This window comes from Poecilia mexicana, unplaced genomic scaffold, assembly GCF_051168715.1.
Source record: "Poecilia mexicana isolate PSO_F unplaced genomic scaffold, ASM5116871v1 scaffold_17, whole genome shotgun sequence".
Lineage (NCBI taxonomy): Eukaryota > Metazoa > Chordata > Actinopteri > Cyprinodontiformes > Poeciliidae > Poecilia > Poecilia mexicana.
The window spans coordinates 22,538,136-22,564,202 of NW_028263386.1; the positions used below are offsets into that span (position 1 = coordinate 22,538,136).

Consider the following 26,067-nt stretch of genomic DNA (forward strand, 5'->3'; position numbering starts at 1 on the left):
CATGCCAGACGGGGGCAGACGACTATAGTACACGGGTTTTCCTTCAGAGACCACATCCTAAGACGCACTTCACTCAAAAACAATGCCTGGAAGACTTAAGAAGAGATGGCACTTCAGTTTGTATTCTGAGAGTTGCATCCACTCGCGTTGCGTGCATATGTGGGTGTTTTCAGACGGCGAGTAAAATTCGGTGGTTTTAATACCTGTAACAGTTTCCACAGGCAGGGGGCCGCAGAGTTTACCTTCACTTGGACCCTGAGAAATGGGGCAATAGGACCTCTTCTATCAAAAATGAAGCAAAAATGCTTGTGAGAATGAAAAGACAGTGTTACAGTACAATTCATTGTTATTATATATATATATATATATTTATTTTTTTTTAAATCTAAGCAGCTTTAGTGAAAAACAAAGTAACTACTGGGGAAATTCCCGCAGAAGATCAGTCTCAAGTGCCGTTCATATTCTTGGGTGCAGTTAAATATTTGTGCTCTGTGTGGTTCATTTGAAGAATAAGCAGCATAAGAAAACAAGAGGCTTAGTCCTAAACTGAAATCAACTAAGTCTGAGGTCACTGTGTGCTGTGGAAAATGCTGTATTTAGAGTCTATGTACGGAAGGCCAAACCTGCCATAGTCAGTGAGAACAGAAATCAGATAAATGGCTCAATAGAGCAATTAATGGACTGAAAAAATCCAACAAAAATGATTGAGATATTTGAAAAATTTTTTTTACAGCATAATAAAATGGCTAAAAAAAAGTTGACTAATAATTCATGTGTTATTATCCCTCCTTTTTATTTTGAGAATTTTCACTTTATGTTTATTTTCTTAGTTATTTATTCCTTAGACATGCTTATTATTGTTTATTTAATTTCAAAAGATTCACTTTTCATTGATAACTTGGGTTTTTTTTATCACTGGTCAATTCATCAAAAGAAGAAAAAAAAAGGAAATAAATGGTCGTATTCCAATGATAAATCTTTGAAGAACAAAATTGGTTGACATATACTTAAAAAAAATGTAATCATATTCAACACTTTAGAGAGAAAAAATAAATGCATGTAACAAGTAAATGAAATGAAAAATGAAAACAATGCATAAGTGTGTAAATGAATATATTTGTAACAATTAAATAAAATGATCTGAATTATTACAAATATTTAATATTTTGACAGCTAAAAAAATCCTATTTATGTGACTTTTTACGCCATCATAGATTTGTTGCCATATTAGTTGATTTACTGGGCCATTTCTTTCTTTCTGTTTGAGTAAAGCAGGTTCGATCCTTCACGTCTCCTAGCGCAATTCTGTGTGTCCGCCTCTTTTTCTGGCTGAAGAACGAAGCTCATTTCCATTTTTTCCGTGTCAGATGCCAGTGCCGACACGGTTCGCTGTTCCCCCCCCCAACCCCCCTCTATGCTACAGCACCACATCAGGTCTCCGGCTGTCCGACCGCCGCCACTGCGAAGCCGTCCGTCCCGAACGAACCTGGCCGACCGAAGTCCAGAGAACGGCGCGCTTCTCTTTGTGACTGCATGCACGAAACGAGCACATGCAGCTCCACGATCTACTGTACCTCTAACTGCTGATGATGAGGATGACATTTACAAGTTTTACACCACAAAAAAAAAGAAAAAAAAAGAAAAAAAAATGAAAGGAAAGGAAGAACAAACTTCATTGTTAAATCATGCGGAACAAATTAATAACTCACTCCCGGCACACATAAACGCACGCTAACACGCTCGTAGCACACACGCAGACCGTTTGGAAGATGACACCAAATTCCTTGATCCTTTCATTATTTTTTTTCTTCTTCTTCGTTTGTCTAGAGATAACACGCAGACAGATAGAAGAGGTTAGGATAGATATAATAAGCCCTTACAATATGTAAAGGTCTCCAGCGAATGGGATCTCCCCCACAGAAGACTGCGGGAAAGTAGGGTGAGGATGGAGGAGAAGTGAGGAGAAGGGAGGAAGAGAAGGAGGAGACGGTGGCCCAGTAGCACTGACAGAGAGAGGCGGCGTCTATGCACTGGGGTTGGGGTTGTTGTGTGTGTTGGTGGAGCCGTTGCTTCCCTGGATGGTGAGGCTGATCTCATCCTTCTTCTCCGTCTCCTTCGCTTTCTCCTCCTCCTTGTGCTCTTCTCTTAGCTCCTCCTTCTCCTTCTCTTTCTCCTTCTCCTTCTCCTTCTCCTTCAGGGGCCGGGCCTCGATGGTGTCAGCGGGGGCCACTGGGGCGTAGCGGCCTGTTCTGTGCTCGGCCAGGGCCGGGCCCCACTTTGGATGCGCTTGGCAGGCGTGCTTCAACCGCTGGGAGGAAAAAAAGGTGGAGAGGGAGGGACGTAAACGACAAACGTCAAGCTGGAACCAGAAACTGTAACGCAACAGACCAACACAAAATAGTCTACAATCGAGAACAGTAAGGAGAGCGACAGATTGTAGCTTTGTCTTTTTTCCACTTTTACTCCGATACCCCGACTATGTACGCTGACAGCTGACATATTACCGTTTTCTTAGGTATAAAAATCCAAAAACAGGTTACACAGGTTTCACAGGTTACTTTATGTTGGCCTATGGCACATAGAATTGCGCTAAAATTTTTAGAAGTTGGAAAGAGTTTGAAGAGTGCAAAAGATTTTGCAGAGGGCTTTACCTTAGGTTTTGTTGAGCACATTTTATTCTTACTTTTAAAAAGCAGACTCTAAATTAAAACCTGTTTTCCAGCCATGTTACATCACTATTCAGGAAAAGCCTCTTCTGGCCTCTCCGGCAATAACTTTGGCTTTCTGTTGTCATCAACACACCAAGCTGATGCAGTTGAAGATCACAGCAATCCCCCCAAGCAAAAAAGAACTTTTTATTTGGCTAATTCTGGATTGCAAAACCTCTGCAGCTACAAGGCATCACACGGCACCAAAACAGCTAGTTATTTATTTATTTATTTTTACTTTAAATTGTTTATTTCCGTTTACTTTTTGCTTTGCAAATTATAACATTTTAGGTTTGACAACTTTCCTATTGAAGCTGAAGAAAACAGCACTCAGATGACTTTTACAAACGTATTAACTTGAAAAACGATGTTTTTTTTGTGTTATTTATTTATGTTTGAGCACAGGTTTCATACTGTACCTCTCTGAAGGTGGCCCCTGGGGACCTGGAAATCTTGTACAGGCCATAAATGGGTATGCAGATCACTGAGGACAGGGCCATGGCGAAGCCGATAGCCAGGGACCAGCCGGGATACACGTAGTCATTGTAAGTGATGGGCTTGTACTGGATGACCGTGAAGATCAGGATGAACTGCAGACACACGGAAAGAAAAACATCAAACACAACGTCTTATAGCAGCACCTTTACATTTCAGGCAGTTTTAGAGAAATGTAACATAAACTGCACATGAATGTTTTTTTTTTTTGGTAAAATGTCCTTAGGAATATATACACACACAATTACATATTTGGCCAATATGACTTTTCATTTGGATTTATTAGTGCAAGAACTTTACCATTCAATTGATTTTCAGCTTTAGTGGCTGAAAACGTATCGAACACTTGATGCTCATTCGATACTTTCTAGAAAAGCCTTTGTTGGTATCAACAGCTTCAAGACGGCTCCTGCACTCAAATATTTAACCCTAGCTTTTAAGATTTATGGCATTTTATCACATAACTAATTCAGTTAACCTATTTTAGATCATTTTAATACAATCAAATAAACTTTACATAAGTGTAATAAAGCCTATTTATTTTAATCACATAATCCTTAGGGTTATGTATTATATTCAGCCAATTTTTGATCACTCAAAGCATTTCACACTAGAATCACAAACACCCACTGATACGTGGCAAAGGGAAGCTGGAATCGAACCCATAACCTTCCAATCAGAAAGCAACCCACAGAGCCACTGCGGCACATTCATCATGTAGACCTGAGTGTTGGGGAAAGTACATCCTCTTCTTCTTTTACTGACTTAAGACAGGTGGCTGCCAACTTAAAGGGACTTTACTGCCACCTTCTGGTGAAGGACATTGTGTTTGATTCCCCATTTCACTTCAATGAAAACCATTCACCTAAAGTTTAAATACCAGAATCCTGCTTATTTTACAACTTCAATAATTTAGACTTTGTTAGTATAACTCCTAACCCTGTCCTGTGAAAAAATGTGACGCATTCAATACCTCAATAGTTATTTCACCCGCTGTGGAACACAAAAACACACAAGAACAAACAAAACAAAGCATTTCATTCTCTCGCAGCACGCAGGAAGTTAAAAATCACAAACCCACAACACCCGAGGTCAGAGGAAGTTTTAACGTGGCGTTTGTAGCCGGGGCATCCTATTGTACGGGTGAAATGCGAAAGAGAACAAAAGTGCCCAAGATGTGACCAGTAATCCACAACAATACATTTCTCAGCTGACAGAGTGGGAATGAAAGGACTAATTTGGCTGTTTGGGAAATACTATTGACTGTAGCTCCAAGCTTTGAGAGATTTGGACTGCAAAGAAAAGCAGCGAGCGAGGAGATTAGCCGGAATGTAGGTCAGGTCCCCAACAACTGGTCAACAAGTCAGGAAACACTTTTCCCTCTCTCTCTCTCTCTCTCTATTTTTTGTTTTTTTTAAGCATCCACTCTACTGAACCACAACGTTCCTGGCTTCACATCACTGTGTGTGTGTGTGTGTGTGTGTGTGTGTGTGTGTGTGTGTGTGCGTGTGTGTGTGTACGTTTGTTTGTAATGCCTTGTGGGGACGATTTTCCTGACATATACTACATTGTGGGGACCAATCGCTCCTCGTGGGGACCGGTGCCTGGTCCCCACAAGGGGAAACCCTGTTTTTGGGTCAGGGGTCAGAGTTAGGGCTAAGGTATGAATTGAGTTTTGGTTAGGGTTAGGGTTAGGTATGTGATGGTTAGGGTTAGGAAAAGGGTAAAGGTAAGGTTTAGGCTGTAGAAATGAATGGAAGTCAATGGAAAGTCCCCACAAAGATAGCAACACAAACGTGTGTGTGAACTTACAGAGATAATGACAGGTGAGATGAATCTCCAGCAGACTTTGAAGAAGAGAGGAGGAGGGAAGCCCAGCATCATCTCAACATCCTTGAAGTAGTTCCTGTGACCTGGAAAGAAGAGGAAAGAAATGTTCATCCGGGAAGACAAGTCTTACAAAGACTCCTATCCTTTATCCTTTTTTTTTTTTTTTTAACAAAACTGTTAGCATCTATTTGTGTGATTTTTTTTTAGGTTATTCAGGGAACAAAATCTTGATGCATCGATCCTTTTTTTCCCCCCTGCCTGTTGATACTCTGTCTATAACTGATCTATATTCCTCAAAGCGTTTCAAACCCCCGGTGCCTTCGCTCAGAATAACAACGACTCTCCTCACACTCCTGCTCAGCTCGGCTGACAGGTTTAGTGGAATCACAGTCCTAATTAGAGGGGAAATGCCCCCGCTGGAAACCGGTGGCGGATGAGTCATCTTTAAAAACAGCCAAACGGTGACTGCAGGTTAATTTACGCGAACAGGGGCGATTAATTGCTTCAGTGTCGCTACAACTCGTGAAATTCTGACATTTGGCGTTTTAATTAAAAGACGGCGTGTGTCATTTGGTTCGGTCCGATTAGGGAGAAGAATACCAGAAATCTGGGATGTTTAAACAGGACTCATCAATTCACGAGTTGGAACTATTTTTTGTTTTTTTATATGTGTGTGTGTGTGTGTGTGTGTGTGTGCCCAGTTAGAGCTTTCATTCCAGGAATCACATTATTGTTCATGGTCAAAATTACAATGAGGAGTCAGACTTTTGGGACTTTGCTGTCTGTGTGCTTTAAGCAGAAAAGAGAATGCTTCACTGGCTTCTTTGTTGTATAGTCCTCTCTTGCAACTTCAACATACGCGGCTCTGTTCTTATTATTAGGATAGAGTGTCTTGCAAAAGTATTTTTACACCTTGAACTTCCTCCCACTTGAACAACAAACAATGTGTTTTGCATCCAGGGCAAAACGTTCAGATTTGGACTTAGGGGACTAGAGCAGCTTCTTAAAAATGTTTGCTGTGTTCTCCTACATGGCCTGTAGCAACAACAACAAAAAAAATATATATATATATATAATTTTTCGTCCAGCTTTAGATTTCTGCAGCTCCTCCAGACTTATCATGAATTTCTTAGAAACTTTGATAACACTTTATTTGAAGGGGTGTGAATAATAATGTCATAATCATGATAAAACGCCTGTTATGAACATTAAGGAGTCTTCATGTTTACTACTGTTGCTGTGAAGTGTCATTCAGTAAATAATGGACTTTTAATGCATGTTTTAGTACAACGTTCCATTAAAAGTGTCATTATTTATAATGACACAAATGAGACTATATGACAACGGTCAGACATTCCTCAAGACTCCTTCATGTTTGTAACTGGAGTTATGTTATCTTAATGAGCCAATTTATCCAAAATTGGAAAATTTATGTTACGTCACTTTTCCAATTTGTGTAACACTAGGACAGATTAGCAGTGGATTTTCAGATTGCTACGATATTGTCAGATATATTGTGTATTGTGGTAAATCTCTAATATAACAACTAAGGATTTAATTTACAATTAAACTTAAAATAATATATAGTTTTCTGCTGAAATAATTTAGAAGTCCACCGAACTACAAAAACAAAAACATAAAATACACTGGACATTTTAACAGTATGACCTTATATATGCGATATGCGATAAACTGGATCGTTTAATGCTTTTGCTTGTGCTGACGCGTTCTCATCTGTTCTGAAACGTGAGACCTGAGTAGCAACGATTAGCCTAGAAGAGAAAACTTGTCTGTTGGTTTGCATAACAAACAAACAAAACTATTGCTAATAGTAACATGCTGGATAGTATCAGTTAGACTGTCTCAATACTTACCATAGATATACATGATGCAGATACACATGATGCAGGAGATGATGACCAAAGAGAAACTGGCAGCATAGTTGTCCATCAGCAACAACCAATAGATTCCTGCCTGCAAGCAAAAAAAAAAAAAACTTTGCTAAAACGCGCTCCAAACAGGAGAAAACGTTTAAACACGGCGGCAGCGGCGGCGGGTCTCACCTGCGTGGTGAGCGGGACGCCCAGCAGGAAACCCGCAACAGCCACTGAGAGCGTGACCACGGTCTTGTTTCTGATAATCCAGTCTGTGCCGATCTCGTCCACGATGGCTGTCACCAGCGTCTCCAGCAGGCAGAACTGTCGCAAAAAAAAAAAAAATAAATAAATAAAAAATACAAGAACAAGGTTTAGGGAGTGAGTTCAAACAGTGGATTAGAAGTGGAAAAGCTCTTGCTCAAATTCATCCCCAACATACTGAGAGTAGATCAAACTGATCCTTGACAGTTCATGGACACACGCTGGCATTTCCTGAGCGGAAGAATGTCGTTCAAACGTTGACATATTGGTGGGGGAATAATGTTAATGTTGAATATGTGAGTTTGACTATGGAGATTTATAATACCAGCATTTTGTCTACCTGAGAAAAACCTGATTGTAAGCTCTAAATGTATAAAAAAAAATACTTAAGAAAACCAACTTTATTAAAAATGTATGTTTATATATCCTAATTTATGCTCAAAATATCACAATTATGAGTTTAATAATTGTAAAAAATAATAATAATTTTCTAAATCCAATTAAAGAATAACATATGATTAACATTATAAGAATCAGTGCAGTCTTGTGTTTTCACATAAATCAAATAAATAATGTTTCAGGATTTTCCAGTTAAACCATCAGTGAAGAAGTTAGTGATGTCATAAAACTAGTCGTAAAACTGGACAGCAATCCAATATAAAACCGTAAACTATTTGGTTTTGTAAAAATAAATAACATATTTTCTATTCTGTTAAAGTTCCAACTTCCACTGATAAAAAAAAACTGAACTGAAATCTATATAAACTAAGATCTACATTTGGTCTTAGCTCTAGACTTTATGTCACCTTATATTTATTTTAATAATCATAAAAAATAAATGAGTGAAAACAGACACTGTTGTTAAGTTTGTAAAAGGAAAGGTTCTGCAAATGCTTTAAGCCAAAGTAAAGCTTTTAAAAAGAAAAATGGGACTCAAACTAAAACACTAATCTGCTGGTTTACCAGTGTTGTCGTCAACTCCGTCGTTACCTTTCAGTACCCTCTGTTTAAGTTTCATGTTTTCATATTTCAATAATAATAATAAAAAAACCTCAGCCTGTTCTCACCTGGGTTCCCAGCCCCAGGAGGATGAGCATGAAGAAGAACAGCAGCGACCACAGAGGTGAGATCGGCAGCAGAGTGAGGGCTTCGGGGTACGCCACGAAGGCCAGGCCGGGTCCGTGATCAGCCACTTCGGACACCGGAACGTTCAGGTGGTGTGCCATGAAGCCCAGGATGGAGAAAATGACGAAGCCGGCGTACACACTGGTGGCACAGTTAGTTATGCTGATGATGATGCTGTCTCTGTGTGTCGGAAAAGGAAGGGAAAGACGCAGAGACTTTGGTACATGTTGTTCTGATGGTAATGACACTACTTCCAGTTCAGTGTACATTAAGGGTGAATCAATCAAATTGTCTTGTTTGGTTGTAGAACTAATACAAAACAACTAGAGAAGCGCCGAATTGTCCAATAATTTTTCCTTTTTCCTTGAATGGATCAAATCGAACAACTTTCACCACTTTTAATCTACAAACAAACAGCTTTTGCTTTGATGAACTTTTTGAGTCGAATCAAAAACTGATAACTGATAAGGCCTGATTTGTGCATACCCGTGCACAATGTTGGAGTCGATAAAGCCGATATGCCGATATACTAAAACTCATTTGACACCAATACCGATATTTTTTTTCCTAAACCTACTTACTGAAACTGTTTGTTTTTTTTCTGCTGTGGAATTAAAATATTGCATTATCTGTCAATTTAGCCTGCTACCAAATGCAAATGCTAAAAAGGAGTCTGAAAATGATGTAAGACTTTCATCTTGCATTATGTTTAATGTCAACACTCAAGCAGTGCACATTTGACGTTATGTTGTGCTGCAGGCACCGTTGTTATGCCTTTTATATCGGTGCTTCTTTTGACAGAATGGCCGATGTCCAATATTCAATTTTACGGCTAATATCGGCCGCTACCGATACCGTGCCGATAATATGGTGCATTCCTAATTCGGAGTAAGCTGAGCTGGTAGGTATCGATCATAACTTCTTAAGTCTGACAATTCTTTAATCCTAAATGCCAGAGTTGAGTTTACTCTGTGGAAAGATTGTGAGATGAAACGAGTCAGGAGTCAGGATGGACGCCTGGTGACAGCTCACTGACTGCTTCTTCTTTTCATCCATTCTCTGTGTTGCATTTACTCAAACTTTCCGGTAGTTCGGGTCCAAAAGGGGAATTGCGCTTTTTTTCCCCTTCTATTTTCCGCTAAAGTTATTGAGGAGGATGTCTTTCAGAACATAAATGCCTGTTTTTTGTTTGTTTGTTTTTTATCTCCCTCCTGCTCTCTCCTTCACTTTGCACTTTTGCTCATGTGCTGACTGGTGGTGTTAAAGGAGAGCAGTATGTGTCTCTACGGGGCCTGTGCTGCAGAACAGAAGCTCGTTGGCACCTCCGTGCAGCTGCCTGGGCAGATAATGCTATCTCAAGCTGCTAGAGGAGGAACAAATTATATCTTCAACCTTCCTCTTTGCCCTCTGGAGCCTCTTGGCACCGTCACTGTCAACATGTGGGGACAACCTTTGGAAATAAATGACAAGTCCGTTCCTTTTATTGCCCATTTCCTATGTTTGAACCTTCTCCAGTGCTGTTTGCTCTCTCTCCCCTGTGCAGAGCAAACCGCCTCTAAGCACAGGCTGAAAAGATACCTCGCTCTGTCAAATAGTTTTAAAGTTATTCTTACTTATTGTGGATAGAGCAGAGGCAGGTGGAGTACCCAAAACTCGTACTCAAGTAAAAGTAGCACAACTTTAACATATTTTTACTCAAGTAAGAGTAAAAAGTAACCATCCGAGAAATACTCAAGTAAGAGTAAAAAAGCATTTGGTAAAAGGTCTACTCAAGTACTGATCAAATTATCAATCTTTTAATGTTTAAAAATGACATTATTCCTGTAAGTAATGAAAAAATAAAATCAGGCAAATTAAAAATGTTATAAATCAGTTTCTTTCAATAATAAAAGAAAAAAAAATATCATATGAAATTTAATAAAAACTGCAGGTGTGTGTCCGGTGAATTTTTGGTTAAACATGTTTATATTTTGTTCAGTGGATAGAGAATCCAAACATTTTTTTTTCTCAAGTAAGAGTAGTGATTCTTCATAATAAAATTACTCAAGTAAAAGTAAAAAGAACAGGGTAGTAAAAATTTTCCTAAAAATAAATAAATTTTTCAAAAAACCCACAAAACTAAAACTAAAAAAAACAACAACAGTGTACTCAAGTAAATGTAATTGAGTAAATGTAACCAGTACATTGAGTACAGACCGGTTTCAGCATCGCTGGACATTTTCCATCAAACTTTTTTTCCCAGCATTCTTAGCTAAAAATACACTAAGTAGATTTTATTTACTCATTAATTAATGACAACTGGTTCAATTGGGAGTAAATGGATATTAACACAAAATGTACGCAAAACTTTTCAAATGTGTATTTGTAATAATACCTTTTATGAATCATTACCATTCAATTTCATATTTCTGTTGGGCCATATAAAACACATTTAAGGTTGTGGTTAAAGAGTGACAAAATGTGGAAGAATAAAAAAAATATATTCAAGGTGTATGAATATTTTTACAAGATTAAACATTGATAATAACCAGTGATCCTTTGGTAGAAAAATGATTAATACAAGTATCAGAACGTAAATAATTAAAGTGGGAAGGTCTTATTTTAGAGAGAAAAAACCCTCCAACTTTAAACTAAAAAGCTGAATAAATGCATCCCTTCCCACAATGGTTACCAGAAGCTATATTCCCTGAATTTACATGTTGCCACGGCAACGTCACTAACAACTTAGCGCACAGACCAAAAGAGAAACACTCCAGACTCGTAGAGAAAAGATGCACATGTCACCCTGCATAATGAGGAGAGACGTGGGCCGCCACTTATCGTGTCATCCTCTGCTTTGGTCATTCTTCCACAGTGAGACTCTGAATGGAGAACGTCTACAAATCCTCACATCCATTCTGTCTATGGAGATCCAAAGATGTAGTCTGGTAGTTTTTACGGGTGTCCTTCAGCTAATTAGATGAAATCCTTTTTTTAAATGGAGCTTAGCTGCTTTGCATTATAAAAAGATAAAAAAAATAAAAATACTGCAAAATATTGAAATTTGCTGCTAAGGGTGGACCAGACATTTGTAAGGTTTGTGGGGCAACGGGGCCATGTTGGTTTGGATTTTTTTTTCTCCATTAATAATAAAACACATAAATTTAAAAACTGTCTTATGTGCTTACTTGGGTTGGTTTGATGTTCTGAAATAAGCAAGTGTGACAAACGTGAAAAAAAAAGTCGATCAAGAAAGTGGCAAACACTTTTTCACACCATGGTAGGACAACAGCAGATATTTTTCATACTGAGTAGGTGTTTCACTCAGGAAGATGATTGGTGGTACACCACCTCCAACCTCCATTTCCTGTTAAAATTATAATCATCTGTAAGTAACGAACCAATTATAGTTATTTTTGGGATGGTAAAAATCCAAGTTCAGCAGGAAACAAGAACCTTCAAAATCCTGAAATGTCCCTTTAACGCAGTTGCAAGTGAATTTTAGTACTTCAGATAAAGTCTCCTTGTACCGTTTTTACACTTGTGCTGGACTTTGAATTCATTTTTAAAAAATGACGGCACCACCCCTTCAAATCCCGTTTTTCGTCAGTCTTTACCTGAAACAGTTGTTGTGGAATTTGTTATAAGAAGCCATCGTGATGAGACCGCCCCAGGCACAGCCCAAGGAGTAGAAGATCTGCGAGGCAGCGTCTCCCCATACCTGCAGGGAGAAAACCACAAAGAAACAGAGGCAATGCCAGGAAAAACAAAAATAAAACACCTCAATTTAAAATAAATATTTTACAAGTTAGATCAGTACATACCTTTGCATCAAGAACCTTCTGCCACTGTGGAGTCAGGTAGTACTTAATGCCGTTTATCGCGCCGTCCAACGTGATCCCACGGATGAACAGAATAGTCAAAACGACATAAGGGAACGTGGCTGTGAAATACACCACCTGCACACGGACACAGTCGACACGGAAAGCTGCTGAAACTGGTTTAAATGCTTCACCTGCTAATACGAGAAACGCTGTGAATTTATACTTGCAACCTGACCTTTCCTGAAGACTTCACGCCCCTGATGAGGCAGAGGAACACCACGAACCAGGACACAGCCAGGCAGCCCAGGATGGGGAGGCGGACCTCCCCGAAGTTTCCTATGTCATCGGAGATGTTCAGTACATAGTGCCTGAAAGGAAAAGTCAGCGAATGATCAAATGGTCGACACGTTTCATTTACTATTGCCCAAATCTGACGTTTCTATATTGTAGAATAACAAAGGAAGCTACCGCAAATTAGCTGTTCTCCATCCATGTCTTCTCACATTTTGTTACGCAACAACCAGAAACTTCAATGTGTTTATGCGCTTTATTTTTACTGACATTTTCTGTTTCTCAACAGAATATTCTGTTTTATTTCCTGGTACTAGGTCTGGCTTTCTACCCAGGCCCCTGAGTTAATGTTTATATGTAAACTGGAGCCAGTAGTTTAACATGTTAATTTCAATGAATTAATTACATAGATTTTAACATGTTGAAATGTTTTCAACACAATCATTTTTTTCCCCTTTTTTGCTGGAACCTTTGTATTTGCGTGATTCTGGTGCTCCTGCAAAGCTGACGCACAAGCAGCGTCCGCTAACAACAGCGACTGGCGACAAAGTCACTTCTCTGGGTCCGCTGGGGATTCGCTTTTGCTTCGAAAAACTTTCTGATGGGACGCTGGAGAAGAATATTGTTGCGTGTAAGTTGTGTAAAAAGAAGTTTGGCTAAAATTGCGGCTAAAACCGCAGCAACGCAGACGTCCCCAATGCTAACAGTAGCATCAACAGTACACACTTCTAAAGCAGTGTTTCTTTTACGCTTCTGATGAAAATGTGATTCATTTTGATAAATTAATTAAGTACAGACCCTGCAGTTAACTCTATTAAAACTTTATTTCTTTACTCAACAACGGCCTTCTTGTCTTTATTCTACAAAGGATCTGAAATTAAAATCACATAGATGTATTATTATAGATTACTTATAATGTAAATAAAACTGAGTGCTGGTGAGTCTGAATACAAATCCACAGCCTAACATTTCATACTTTAATTTGCAATTGCAATTTAAAATAATGCGCCACTTTCTGTTTTTCCTTCACATGATTTGTGGCTGTAGCCTGAAGCAGTGGGAAAACATTTCCAAGGATCTAAATACTTTTGTGAGACGCTGTATGCCACTTGTGCTGATGTTAATCCAACACTGTTCAAATGTTGCTGCACCTTTAGTCACATCTTGTTTAAATATTTGACGGCTGCCCGCAAACACGAGCTGTGTTTAAAGCAAGCTTATCTTGCCAGGAGTAATTTCATTTCAACCGGCGTAAATAGAATAAGGCTCAGTCGCCTGAGCTTAGCTGGTCGGTGTCTTTTACTGTAGTGATGCGTACAGATAAAAGTTGTTCAGTCAGCAAGACGTCTTCGGCATACTAACTGTGTGTTGCTTCGCAAGGCTTTGTGCAATTACATTTGCATAGATGAGAAAGAAAAACACAAATTTCTCTCTCTGCATCAGAAAAAAAACCTTTGTGATCTTAGTTTGAATTTGCAGCAACTCGATCTTACTTCCAGTACTCCTCGCTGGGGCTGGTCCTCTTGGTCCGGTTGACCACCTCCGTCACCCCAGCTACCAGGCTGGTGGTGGCGTTCACCAGGCTGCCGTTCAGCTGGGCGCCGCTGCCGACCACCCCGCTGCAGTCCGGCGTGTTCCAGGGGTTGTTGCAGTACGTCCAGGGCAGCAGGTTCGTCATGGACATGAAGAAGTAGTAGAAAGCGATGCATATGACCACGTTGTAGTAGATCCCGATGTAGGTGGACACCACCATCATGCCGTAACCAACACCTGAACGGGGAGAGGAGAAGAACACAAAAAATAAAGGCGTGAAACGTCCTGCAGACGTGTCGCTCGACATTTTTGCAAGAAGAAACAGACACTGTCGGTTTATTACTGACTAGAAATGTCGCGCGTTCACAACTTTTCTTTCGTCCCGTTTGCTTAGTTCATTCGCAAAACCAAAAGTTGGACGAAAACACATTTGAACGCTTACCTTTGAACATCGGGCTGATCTTCCAGACACCCAGACAGCCGAGGCTGGCAAACTGACCGAAGGATAACTCGAGAAAGAAGAGAGGGATGCCGCAGAATACCAACATGATGAAGTATGGCAGCATGAAGGCACCTGGGGAGACACACAGGCGAAAACTCAAGATACGACATTTCATCTGATTTTACAGGTAATTAAAAAGAACTAATTGCATAAAAGCTGCCAGGGAATTTCACGTTAATTGCTATCCAAATAACAGAAGGATCTAGAAGGGAGCAACCGTGAGAGGCAATTTATGCACTGCATCATTAAACATTGCATAAGTAGAAAGAAGGGATTAGGGGGGCAAACTGTTGTTAAAGTAAAGCAATTTAGTTATGAGTCAAACTAAGCTTCGTAATTAGTAGGCGGAGGTCTGGTAGTTTGTGACTTTTACAGAACCCAATATCCATTTATTTTTCTTATTGCTAGGTTACCAGAATTAATCAAAGATATATCAAAAATTGCAGATTTCAATCGAACTGCAGCAGCAAGCGTCAGAACGACCTGAAAATGACTCTGCCTATTTGGGTAAAGGTGGAGCCCTGCTCATGTCTGAACATAAAGCTGAAAACAGCTTACGTTTCTCCATACACTGTAAGCTTTACGGTAGAGTTCAAAGAACTTTATGCTGATTATGGATAGTCTGCCTCCTACTTGCTTCGCAGGACAGAGCAATTCTGACTTCAGAGAAAAATCCATAATGATTTGTAAGGCCACAGACCAACAATTACCACAGGAATCAATTTTCAATTGAGCCCAGAGAGGACTAATTGTAATGCAATATAATTTTAAGGTACTAAAAAAGTTACAGTTTCTGTTGTAAAACAACAAATCACATTTTTCACCCTAAGTGTCAGATTCTACGAGATCATCGCTGCTTACAACGCACAGATTGTGTGAAATATTTACCAAATACCGTAAACTAGCAAAAAAACAAGAAAAAGAACAACATCACAGAAAGTGTCAATTATTTGTTTGGTATTTTTTGCAAATCTTACCTGTAATCATGTCAGTTGTAAAAACCGTCCATGTCAAATGCAAAATGATTTAGAAAATGACTGTAAACCAAAGCAAGATCTTCATTCTTACTCTTACAACCTATTACAAGTTTGTACAGAACACATTTGTGCACATATGTAATAATTGTGTATAATCAGATACATTTTTATTTTTATCAAAGTCCTTTTTTCGGACTAAAACTAATAAGGGAGGAATAATCCTCCAACTTTTGTTCTTAACAGCTTTGCATAAACATTCACATCACTTGCTGATTTAGAAATACCAACCCAAACAGGATTCCTCCCCAGCACTGCGGCGCCTGCAGATTTAATGTTTGAACGTAGTCAAAAACTGGTGACTGTAGTTGGAAATATGTTTGTCTTTGTAAATTTGCAATTGGATATTTGTGGGAGGAACTCATATTTAGATAGTGAAATGTGGAGTTAATAGCACATTTTAGTGGACTTAGAGCTACATGTCCGAATGTGACTGCTTGTCCACTTTATTAAGAATAAAATTCAATTTTGGTCTCAAGCACTATTCTTGACATTTATCTCCCTGGAAACATTGCTGAGATATGTTTGTGACAACAAATTCAACAGGATCCAAATTCAAAAACAGAATCCAAACAGGAACCAAAAAAAAACAAACATTTTTTTTCCAACTTTATCCTATTAATTTCTTCAAGTTGATGAACCAGGTACGTGTTAATTACAAGTTGACTGGTTTTACTTTTGAAAAGAAATCAAACCTGCATCTTCTACTTAGCAGGAATACATAGCACTCCAAGTAAAGGAAAACAGAGCAAGTAAGCAAAGCTAAACCTCATCTGTGTTGAGAACATGTCATGAAGGGTCAGTAAATGTCCAGCTGAGGCCGTCCAGCCGTGCTCAAGCAGAAATTAGACGGCCAACCTTGAGAAGCATCTGTATGTGTGTTTTCGGGTGTAATTTGTCATACCAGCTGATCCAGGGCAAAGTTAGAAACCTCGTCACTACGGCTAAAGAGTCGGCCATCTTCTGCATGCTGCACAACATCTACCGGCAGATGCAGAGCCAGGGCATGTGAACGTAGCTCTCTACCAGGATCCCACCTGTCGTCAAATACACGACTGCTAAACAATCTAGGAGTGAAAGTTTGTGGCTGTAATTGTGATTAAATTCACTTTATACACTGGTTAGTTGACTTCTGGACTGGTTCTGCTGGATTTTGTTTACTGATATCAGGGTAAAGGAGCTACTTACACGTGTACACCACACTTTTCAGATTTCTTGTTTTTAATGTTAAAATTAAAAAGAATACCAAACAGTGTTAATTCCACTTTAAAAACAAATGTGTGTTGGTCTAGCAAGAGAATCCAAACAAAAAATTTAATGTGAAGCTTGCTGGACTAATTTGGCAAGTTTTGTAAAAGAAAAGAAAAAAAAAGTGAATATTTTTTACAAGGTAATGCTTCTGTAACAGAATCGACACATTGGGCATGTTTGAAGTGCTGTGGTTAAATTGTAAAGGATGAAAATGGAGATTAAATGAAATTAGGAAATTTTAATTAAATGTCTTTCAATCTTCTATAACATATACTCCACAGTTTGGTCCTTATCCTCTTCTCTCTGCAACATTCCTGACAGATTACTGTCCAATAAAAGCCACTGGCACTGAAAAAATTCTTTAAAAAATTATTTAAAACAAGGTATTTCTAAACTTTAAAGCAAAAATTTCTCTCTAAAAAAACCCAACAACAAAAAAGCTAGCTAACTAGCTAGCAATGGGGTTTTTCAGCAGCTAGTAAGTGGTAAAAAAAACAAAAAACAAAAAAAAAAAAAACTCTAACCAGCTAACAGAACAAAATGAAGGTGTTTCTAATAATGTATTATGTGTGTGAAACTCCTTTTGTAATAAATGTCGTTTTTATGATGTGGATCCCAAGAAGGGCAGCCATTTTTACGGACTCGGCAGTGGCTAAACTTTTGCCTGACAGAAAAGTCTCAAGAGAAAAAATAAACTACATATGATATACAAGATTAAATATTCCTGCCACCACAAAATTTAAGACCTCTTATTAATCAAAGGGCAAATACAAATTTTAAATGAATTTCAGATATTTTAAGGCAGGCACCCTCTGTAACGCCACTACAGCTTACCTCCTCCATTTCTGTAGCAGAGGTAGGGAAACCTCCAGACGTTGCCCAGGCCCACTGCATAGCCCACACTTGTGAGGACAAACTCGATCTGGTTGCCCCAGTTCCCCCTCCGGGAGTTTTCATCCTTCTTCACGGGCTCCCCTGGAACGGCTCCATTCTGTAACAGAGAGGGAGAGGCACATAGGTGACTTCAGGCTGCAGCGAAAGCGAGTGGCTTTGCGGGATAAGTGTTGCTACAGTGAGTCCAGCAGTTTCACATTCCACATAAAAAAACAAAAAACAAAACAAAAAAAACCTTATTGATCCCATAAATTGGCCTCAGCCTCACTTCTAACAGCTCCAAGACTTTGCTGGGCACATCTGGAGGAGTTATCTTTTTCTCTCAATTGTTCAGCTGAATGTGAAGTTCGGTTATTCAAGTGTCATGGTTATTATCAGACGTTTCTATCTCATCTGCCCTGAAGTGGAGCATAAGGTGGGCTCGCTGGAGCAGAAAGGATGGGAAGTGAAATCAGTGCCTTTAGAAAAGCCTCCCAGCATCCACTTTGTGCCGCCCTGATTTCCAACTTCTCCTCTGCTCTCCTCCCTCCATCGCTCCATCTGCTGGCATCAGATGGCCGCTCTCCCGTGACCCCCACGCCCCGCACCCTCAGCTGTGTGTCTTGTCGGTCCCGTTTGTGTCTGCGCGCTGCTCACATGACGGCGCTTGTGCCGCTGCTGCATGACAGATAAATACTGCAAACTCAGATCGCCGAGGTACAGCTCGAGGTGTCGCGCACGGACTGGAAGTAATCCGACATCGACTGACTGAGTTCTGCCGATTCCGTTGAGCAAAAAGCTGCGGCGAAACGGCAAAAAAGGTGAAATTGTCCAAACGAGGGGCCGCAGTGCATGAGCGAAAATGTTTGACTTTAGTGCTTTAGATGGGGAAGAGCTGAAAACGTGTTTAAATATCTCTGCTTCCTCCTCCCAGGTCATTTTTAAACACTAATTTCAGCTTTTCAGTTTCACGGTGTTCAGGCTCGACGACGCGTCAAAGAAAAACAATGTGAGCGCCGAGCCGTTGTCAGGCTGCAGCTGCAATGCGGAGGTGTCGGTGTTGTCAAGGTATCATATCGCTGAGTAAAAATAACCCACTATAATGGTACTTATGCATATATTCATAAAATCATTTGACTTTTTAAGACAGAAAAGGAGGAGCTGTTCATACAGTTGCTAAAGTATAACACTGATTGTTACAATAACAACTCGCAGGTATTAAAGGTAGGCACCAGGTAGGCGTTTTCTCTGGCTGTATGGAGAATAATTTACTTGTGACTGTGCACTGCCAATCAGCTGGCAGAAATCAGTCCTGATTCCTAAAACAGAGACAGTGTAAGACTTATCTGTAACTGAATGATTTAGTAAAACAGTAGCAGTGGTGTTAGAAGATTAACAAAACACTTTTTGCTTCTGCACAGCAAGTACTTGACAACTACATTTACGTTTATTCTGCATTTCTGCTCATGTCTCTGTCTTATTAAAAAAAAAACATTAAAAGTTAACTATAATAATCAGTATGCTGTATCAGTTAGGATATGTTGTCTTTCTTTGCTAAGAAGATCAGATTGTTTCACATTTTCTGTGAAAACACAGAGATACCTTGAATGCTCGCACATAACTCAGAAGTAGTACATTTTTGCTGTTAATAAAGACCTTTTCCCAACAAACACAGCCCCTACAGAGACATCATGTTCATGAGCATGACATTTTTTTTTGACAAAATAGCAACAACCACATAAACAGCTGCCATATTTTCTGGAAAAAAAAACCCTCTTGTCTGTGAGTCCAGCTGTTTGGAGGGAAAACACAATTTCTCCGGCTTCCTTGACCTCTGTTTCCACAGGTCTCTGTAATGCAGGTGCGACAGACAGAAAAGATCAGCAAAACAAGCTCTGTCGCTCGGGGGGAGCCTCCGAGTGAGCCGGCGGCTGCAGCGGTGCGTGGGTGGAGACCACCAGCAGCGACGTCGGCGTCGCAGCGGGTGGCACATTAGAACAGCTCCGTCCCGGAGTTGACTTTGGAAGAGCAAGAAGCGGCGGAGCACACGTGTGCAGCTGTGCGCGCGCTCCCGCAGACATGTCGGCAGTACTGTTTGTGCCGACCGCGAGCGACCCAGGTGTGGGCGTGCACGGAAAACACACACAGATGCGCAAACACGCGGCGTGGCAGGTTGCACTCGACTCTGCGACAAGACAAACAAGAGCTGGAGACGAAACTCCGGGAATAGCAATGACCCTTGGATCTCTGGTGTTCATTCAACTTGATGTGCCCAAGACAGGCTCACACACACACACACACACACACGCACACACGCCCACACACAGTGTGTGTGTAGAATCTGAAACGAGTAGCACAGGGACAGAAAGAAAATGTTGAGTATAGGTGTGCATTTTGTGCTACACAGTGACATTTCAGCTTATAAATTCTGAAACAAACACATATTTTACTTACACTTTCATGGCTACATGAAAGTCATAAAAGTGCTTTCAAGAAGATTATGAAACATTTCTTCTTAAATGTTTCATGTCATCAAACTAATACTATTAACAGACAAAGGAAAGCTGAGTAAAAACTTACAATTTCAAACAAGAATGTCCTTCAATCCAAACCGATCAGTTGTGCTGAATATTACATAAATTTCATCTGGTGACTGCAGTGTCGTTTCTCCAAACAGCCATGATGTCATAAATGAAACATATTGCTTCATAACATGTACACAAGCTATATATTAGAAACATCAGAAACGCGCATCTTCACTGGCGCACTCTTTGGAAAACTGAGACACCGTTTGGCCGGAAGATGAATTGTGAAACTTGAAACCTGACAGTACAAATATACATGCTAGAACCTTCATCAGGTTAGATTTGAATGATTGCTGTAGGATCATTCAAATGTGCAAATCATCATCTGTTGTTGGTCTCTGGTCTGACCGTAATGCATGTCTTCACATCTCCAGCAATGCATAGAGCTGTGTAATGCAGTCATTTATTTATTTTTTTATCAGTTACTGCCTGTTTAAATGTGGAGGTCCTGCGATACTGCAACACAGCTAAATCAAGATATCTAAATCTTTTTTTTACCCCTTTACAATGGCGTTCCTGCGCTCAGATGTCTACACAAAAGTGATGGTGAAGGAAAGTTAGCTGCAACAAAGAGCTGCTGAGACACTGGACAGTTGTACAATGTTCAAGACAACTATTTTTTTTTTCTGCAGGTTTTGTCTGCTTATGATGAAATTGAACTTTTAGCTGTAAAAATCTGCTTACAAGCCAACATTATCACAAAATGATGTCAAAGCCAAGAGCAGGCATGCTAACGTTAGCACTGTGCTAAAACGACGGCTTCACCTGAAAACAAGATATGAGTTTAGTAAGACATTAAATGAATTCTTTGTAAGTTTGAAAATAGATGGCAAAGCGTTCAGTGATGCTTTATAAAATGTTATCTTAGATATTATACCCAAGTTAAGTTAGAGCAGCATAATCAGGGACGAGCAGAAATTCCTCTTGGGACAAAGCAGCCGTATCTTTAAAGAGAAATGCGTTCAGAACACAAGTGCATTATTTTGCTGAACTTTTGAGTTTGTCTGAAAACAGGTGGGCGAATCCGGTAAACTGAAGTTAAGATGGACTTTACTGAAATATCGAACTGGGACTCTACTTTAGCAAATGCCTCTTGATTAATGACTGAGATTTGAACCTGGGGAGACATAATCCTGACTTGGACCTTCTTATTATGTATTTAAGACAATACAATTATGTTGGGTCTGACACAAAAAAAGAGGAGAAAAGAAAATATTCATAAGATTGTTTTTGAAACAAGTGGCTTTAAGTTGTGCAGCTGGTAAACCCTGTAAAGCCTTTAAATATGTCTGACTCATTCTCCGGCCATAAAGAGCCAACGACTCTCATTTTTACTTAACTGCTATGAAATGAAAAGCAGCACATGTTGAACAGGGATCTCATTAAGACGGACCCAAGGTGATGACTAACTCTGAGCTACAGCAACTAGCTGAACCCTGAGGGTGACATCGGTATCTGACCACGGAGCGTCTCTGTGCCCAGGTGTTGCTAGCCCGCGGCGTTAGCTCCCTGGACCTCCTTGTCAGACATGCAGACGCTCTACTTTCCTCCGTCCATCCACTCCTCTGTCACATGGTTCTCCAGGACCATCTGGGCTTTATGTAACCATCAGTCCTCCGCTCTTCTGTCCTTCATTTTAGTCCGTAGCTTTCACCAGATTTCTTTTAAATAACCGCTCTGACCTTGCTCAAACCCATGTCACTTTTGGACATTTCTGCCGTCGTATTAGAGCGTAACAGATAAAACCTAAGAGCAGCTAACAAGACAAACTTCATGAATAACCAGAATTTTTTTTTTGACAGATTTCTGCTTTGTTTATTATCATCTGCAGTCCCTCGCTAAGTAATAAAAACATTAACTATTAAATATTTTTGTCATGCCGGAGCTACGAACATGAATGTTTTAATAAGGATTTTTTTTTATCTGCATTGTCATGAAATGAAAAGGTTTTCAAGATACAGATGAAAAAAATGTTGCTTTTTGCAGGACATCTTTACTTTGTAATTACAGCTGCACATCTTTTGTGGTATTTCTACGATTTCTTCTTTTAGAGGGTAATAATTTTTAAGTAATAAAATAAACATCAAGTCTTATCATAGAGTTTCAATCAGATTTAAGCTTAGACTTTAACTGGGATATTCTAACAAACAACTTTCTGGCCCCTACTCACAAATTGCATAAATATTAAAGGGGTGTTAATAGTTTTACAAAGCTCTGTAAGACCAGCACCTACTGGACAAATCCTGAAAGTGATGTTACAAACATGTACTGGCGTTCAAAGAAGTGATTCGTCCCCCTCATAAACTGATGAACATCACCTAAGATTCGCTCAACTGGTTTCCGACTGCTAAAATTAGACTTGAGCTAAACAGATTGTTATTAAATATTCTGCGAGGGCATTCACACACAGGTTTGAGATCAGCACTCTGCCAAAAAGTCCTGTTACAAACTGTTCCCTCCGCTGAGCTGATCTGGTAAAGAATGCCGGCTCAGAGCCTTGGATGGAAACGCCAGCAAAGCTGCTGATCGGCTCTGTGCAGACTCAGACTCCGTGCGCCGGGTGTGACATAAGTTGGGATCACAGCGGTTTATCCGGAAGCACGCCATTTTCCAAATATCTGCAGTTGTAATGCAAATTCTTCCTTCCAGGTAGATTAGGTGCTTATTGCACGCTCTTAAAGATCACTGTTAACGTTCGGATAGCTTGCGTTCCACAGCCGCTCCAGTGCTTTTAACTCGGCTTCTGAAAAGTTCAGCTGGTTGATGGAATATCACGTAAGGATGCAGTGATTGAGTTAGATGTTTTTAGCTGCTCTTTTGTCATTCTTTTTCTCTTCCAACAAGCAAAATTCAATCCACTGTTTGAATAAAAAAAGTGTTAAGAAGTGTTTAAATCTCAGGTAATTTCTCATGTTTTTGTCGCTTCAAACTAAATTCTCACTAGTCTCATGGCAGCATTCGCTAAATACAAAGCTAAAGCTCCGTTGGTTGCAGAAGCAAAGTTTAGTGCTTGTTCATTTTCAGTTTCTTCCCTCATTCGCTGCAGAAGCATTGAAGCTCATGATGGATGTCTATTGTAGTGTTATCAGTGTTAGTCTCTTGAGTCTTCAGCTGTCCTCAATCTGTTTCCCAGGGTTTTTGAATATTTGATTTAGATCACGTACTACTGACATTTAAATCTTCAGTCTGGAGTAATTGTGAGCAGTCTGGGTAAAGGTCAATCACAAATTGAATTCACTCCAGTTTATTTATGAAGCACTAAAATTCTGACAAAAGTCATCTCAAGGCATGTTTACTCTCTACCCAGTGCATTAAGTGCCGGTACTCTCCTAATCTCATACAAATACAGGACACAAACGTGTAATAATTTTTACACAGATCTGTCTATGGACCAATAGATCAGTAATTTTTTGTAGAAAAATGACAAAGAACAGAGGCAGTTCTAAATCAAACCCACAAGACAAATTTAAAGCATTATGGAGCCACTCACGTCACCGTTTAGCCTCATGATGCTTTCACGGTTGTGTCTCAGTTCTTGGATGTTTGGGGTTTTGGTTTGATTGTTTTCTGTGGGTAATTTTTGCTTCATAGTTTTGGCCACATTAACAACAAACATGTTTTCAGTTTGTTGTTGTTCCCTTTACTGAACATCTATTCCTTTCTATCTTATCCTATCATGACCTGCAGCGTTTTTGCCTCAGATCATGTCTTGCCACATTTCTGTGCAGCCTTTTGTATCGATTATTGTTCAAGAGGTCTTGCCATATAAATTCATCTCTTCGTATTTTCTTTCTTAGCTTTTCATTGCATTTTGTTCTTTGTGCATTTCTATCTACTTTCTTTAGATCGGTAATAACCTTTCTTCTTCGTTTCCTCTTCTGTTATTAGTCTGCCTCCTCTTTCTGATTGCAGGGTCAGCTTTAATTAGATGCACTCCAGTGAACAGTCCAGAGAGCACTACTGCAGCTGTAATGTATCTGAGTTTCTAAAATACTTTTTTTTTAAAGAAAAAAATCAGATTTTCTTTTCTATTCAGTAAAGAAATACTTTAATAAGTTGTTTTGTATAATACAAATTTCTCAAACAAGCAAAAAAAAAAAAAAGCACTACAGTTGCCATTTTTCAAGATTTAAATCTAACAAACTAAAAAAAAACATCTCAAAACAGTCGACAAGAACCCCAGAGGGTGTTTTTAGAGAGACCAGCACACACTTTGGACACTTTAGTTCCCAGTCAGCTGAAGCCAACTCTAAAGTCCATTAAAAGTGCCAACGTTGCATTAAATTGTCATTATACAAAGTCATGCAAAGTTAGCACTTTTAATGGACTTTTAATGCAACTTTTAGAGCAACTTTGCATTAAAAGTATCATTATTGACCGAATGACACTTCAAATAAAGTGTTACCAAAAAATCACATGCACCTCACAACACTGTTGGTTCAGACAATATTAAAACACAGCGTTCTTGTTTGCGCTTCTTTTTGCTGTTTGACTGATTCTTCTAATACTTCCGCCTTCAGTCCGACTCATTAGTCCTATCTTCTTCTACAATTGCAAAGAGGAAGCAGTCAGTAATGCACAGAGCTCTCTGCACAGGCCTGATAATCTCTGCAACAGAAAAGTGATTTGCTACTGCACCCTGTGCGTGTCATTTGCTGTCCGAAAGAATTTTATTTAGTGGTTCCCACTGTGGAGCGATGACATTTTACCGACTGCTCGCAGTCTTCTTTTTTTCTTTTTCTCGCCCTCTCCCTCACAGAGGAAGCTGCGGTTGTTGCAGTGAAGGTTCACACTGCTGGTTTCAGGCAAACAAATGTAGGTTTGTGTTGGTGGTAGAGTCCGGATTTTCTGCCCCGTTTTTAGTTCTCCAGATTTTAGATCACCTGCTGGTGCCAGTTTTGTCCAAATCTAATTTTTAAAACCAGTCAGTGGAGAAGCAAGCTTTAGTCTTCTTCACTCGGTAACAGCATTCGCACTAAAAAGTGGACGTGCTTAAACATTGTGCGCTAGCGTCACTGTTCAGAAACACATTTTAATTTTAAGGTTAGAAATACAATTTTACGATACGTCTACAGATATTTTGGTAGATTCTAAGTCTTGACTCAGTTACATTTATCTCAACATTGCAAAAACACCAAATCACCAAGTAATTTTACTCTTGTTTATAGTGCAAATATCTTACTACACTTGAAATAAGACAAAACTTTTCAGCGAGATATAGAAGTTTGTTTTAAGTCGATACTTCCTTAATATTGGTGAGAAAGTGCTTGTTCCATTGGCAGATAAATTTACTTCTAACAAGAAAATTTCCCCGTGTTATAAGTGAAATAATCTGCAAATGGAACTTCAGTCAATATCAAGGAATTATTTACCTGAAACGAGCTTCTATATTTTGCTAATAAGTTACTTTCAAGTGAATTGTGTCTTAATTCAAGTTTACTAAAGATATTTGCACTAGAAGTGAGACAAAAATACTTGGTAAAATTGTGTGTTTTTGCAGCAAAAACAATTTCTACTTTCTTTTGGAAGTCTACGCATTCACTGGAGGTGCAACAAATGTTCAGCAAATAAAAATGCACGATCACTGAAAAGTCAAATTGTAGTTCTGTTCAGGAATGTAATCAGCTTTTCTCCAGGTGAATACAATAGACTTTAGTAATACCCAAACCATCATATTTTCTTATCAACGTGAGAAAATTGTCTTGTGGAAATGTTTTTGTTTTTATTGCTTGTTGCCGCAGATATTTTTGCCGTCGGCCCCTGACTGCACAGCTGTGGCCTGTGAACTCAGGACATTCTCTCAGCACAGACTTACAGCCCACAGTGTGTTGTTCACCCTCAAGCTCATTTCATTGTTTTGGGAAATTTAAACCAGGGACAAATTTTACGTAATGACGGG

At 39.4% G+C, this 26,067-nt stretch overlaps 1 protein-coding gene across 1 annotated transcript in view; it reads right to left on the reverse strand.

Annotated features, from left to right (window-relative positions):
• Nucleotides 1–368: 368 nt before the first annotated feature.
• Nucleotides 369–26,067, reverse strand: part of slc6a9 (solute carrier family 6 member 9) — a 72,806-nt gene continuing 47,107 nt past the window's right edge. Inside the window, exons 3-14 of the mRNA XM_088014498.1 lie at nt 17,545–17,701; nt 14,366–14,497; nt 13,884–14,160; nt 12,335–12,467; nt 12,100–12,234; nt 11,893–11,996; nt 8,239–8,476; nt 7,097–7,231; nt 6,908–7,007; nt 5,016–5,116; nt 3,128–3,298; nt 369–2,308 (exon numbers count right to left, since the gene is read on the reverse strand). Coding sequence (XP_087870624.1) covers nt 2,024–2,308; nt 3,128–3,298; nt 5,016–5,116; nt 6,908–7,007; nt 7,097–7,231; nt 8,239–8,476; nt 11,893–11,996; nt 12,100–12,234; nt 12,335–12,467; nt 13,884–14,160; nt 14,366–14,497; nt 17,545–17,701 — 1,968 coding nt within the window. The 3' untranslated portion in view covers nt 369–2,023. The remainder of the gene's footprint in view (nt 2,309–3,127; nt 3,299–5,015; nt 5,117–6,907; nt 7,008–7,096; nt 7,232–8,238; nt 8,477–11,892; nt 11,997–12,099; nt 12,235–12,334; nt 12,468–13,883; nt 14,161–14,365; nt 14,498–17,544; nt 17,702–26,067) is intronic.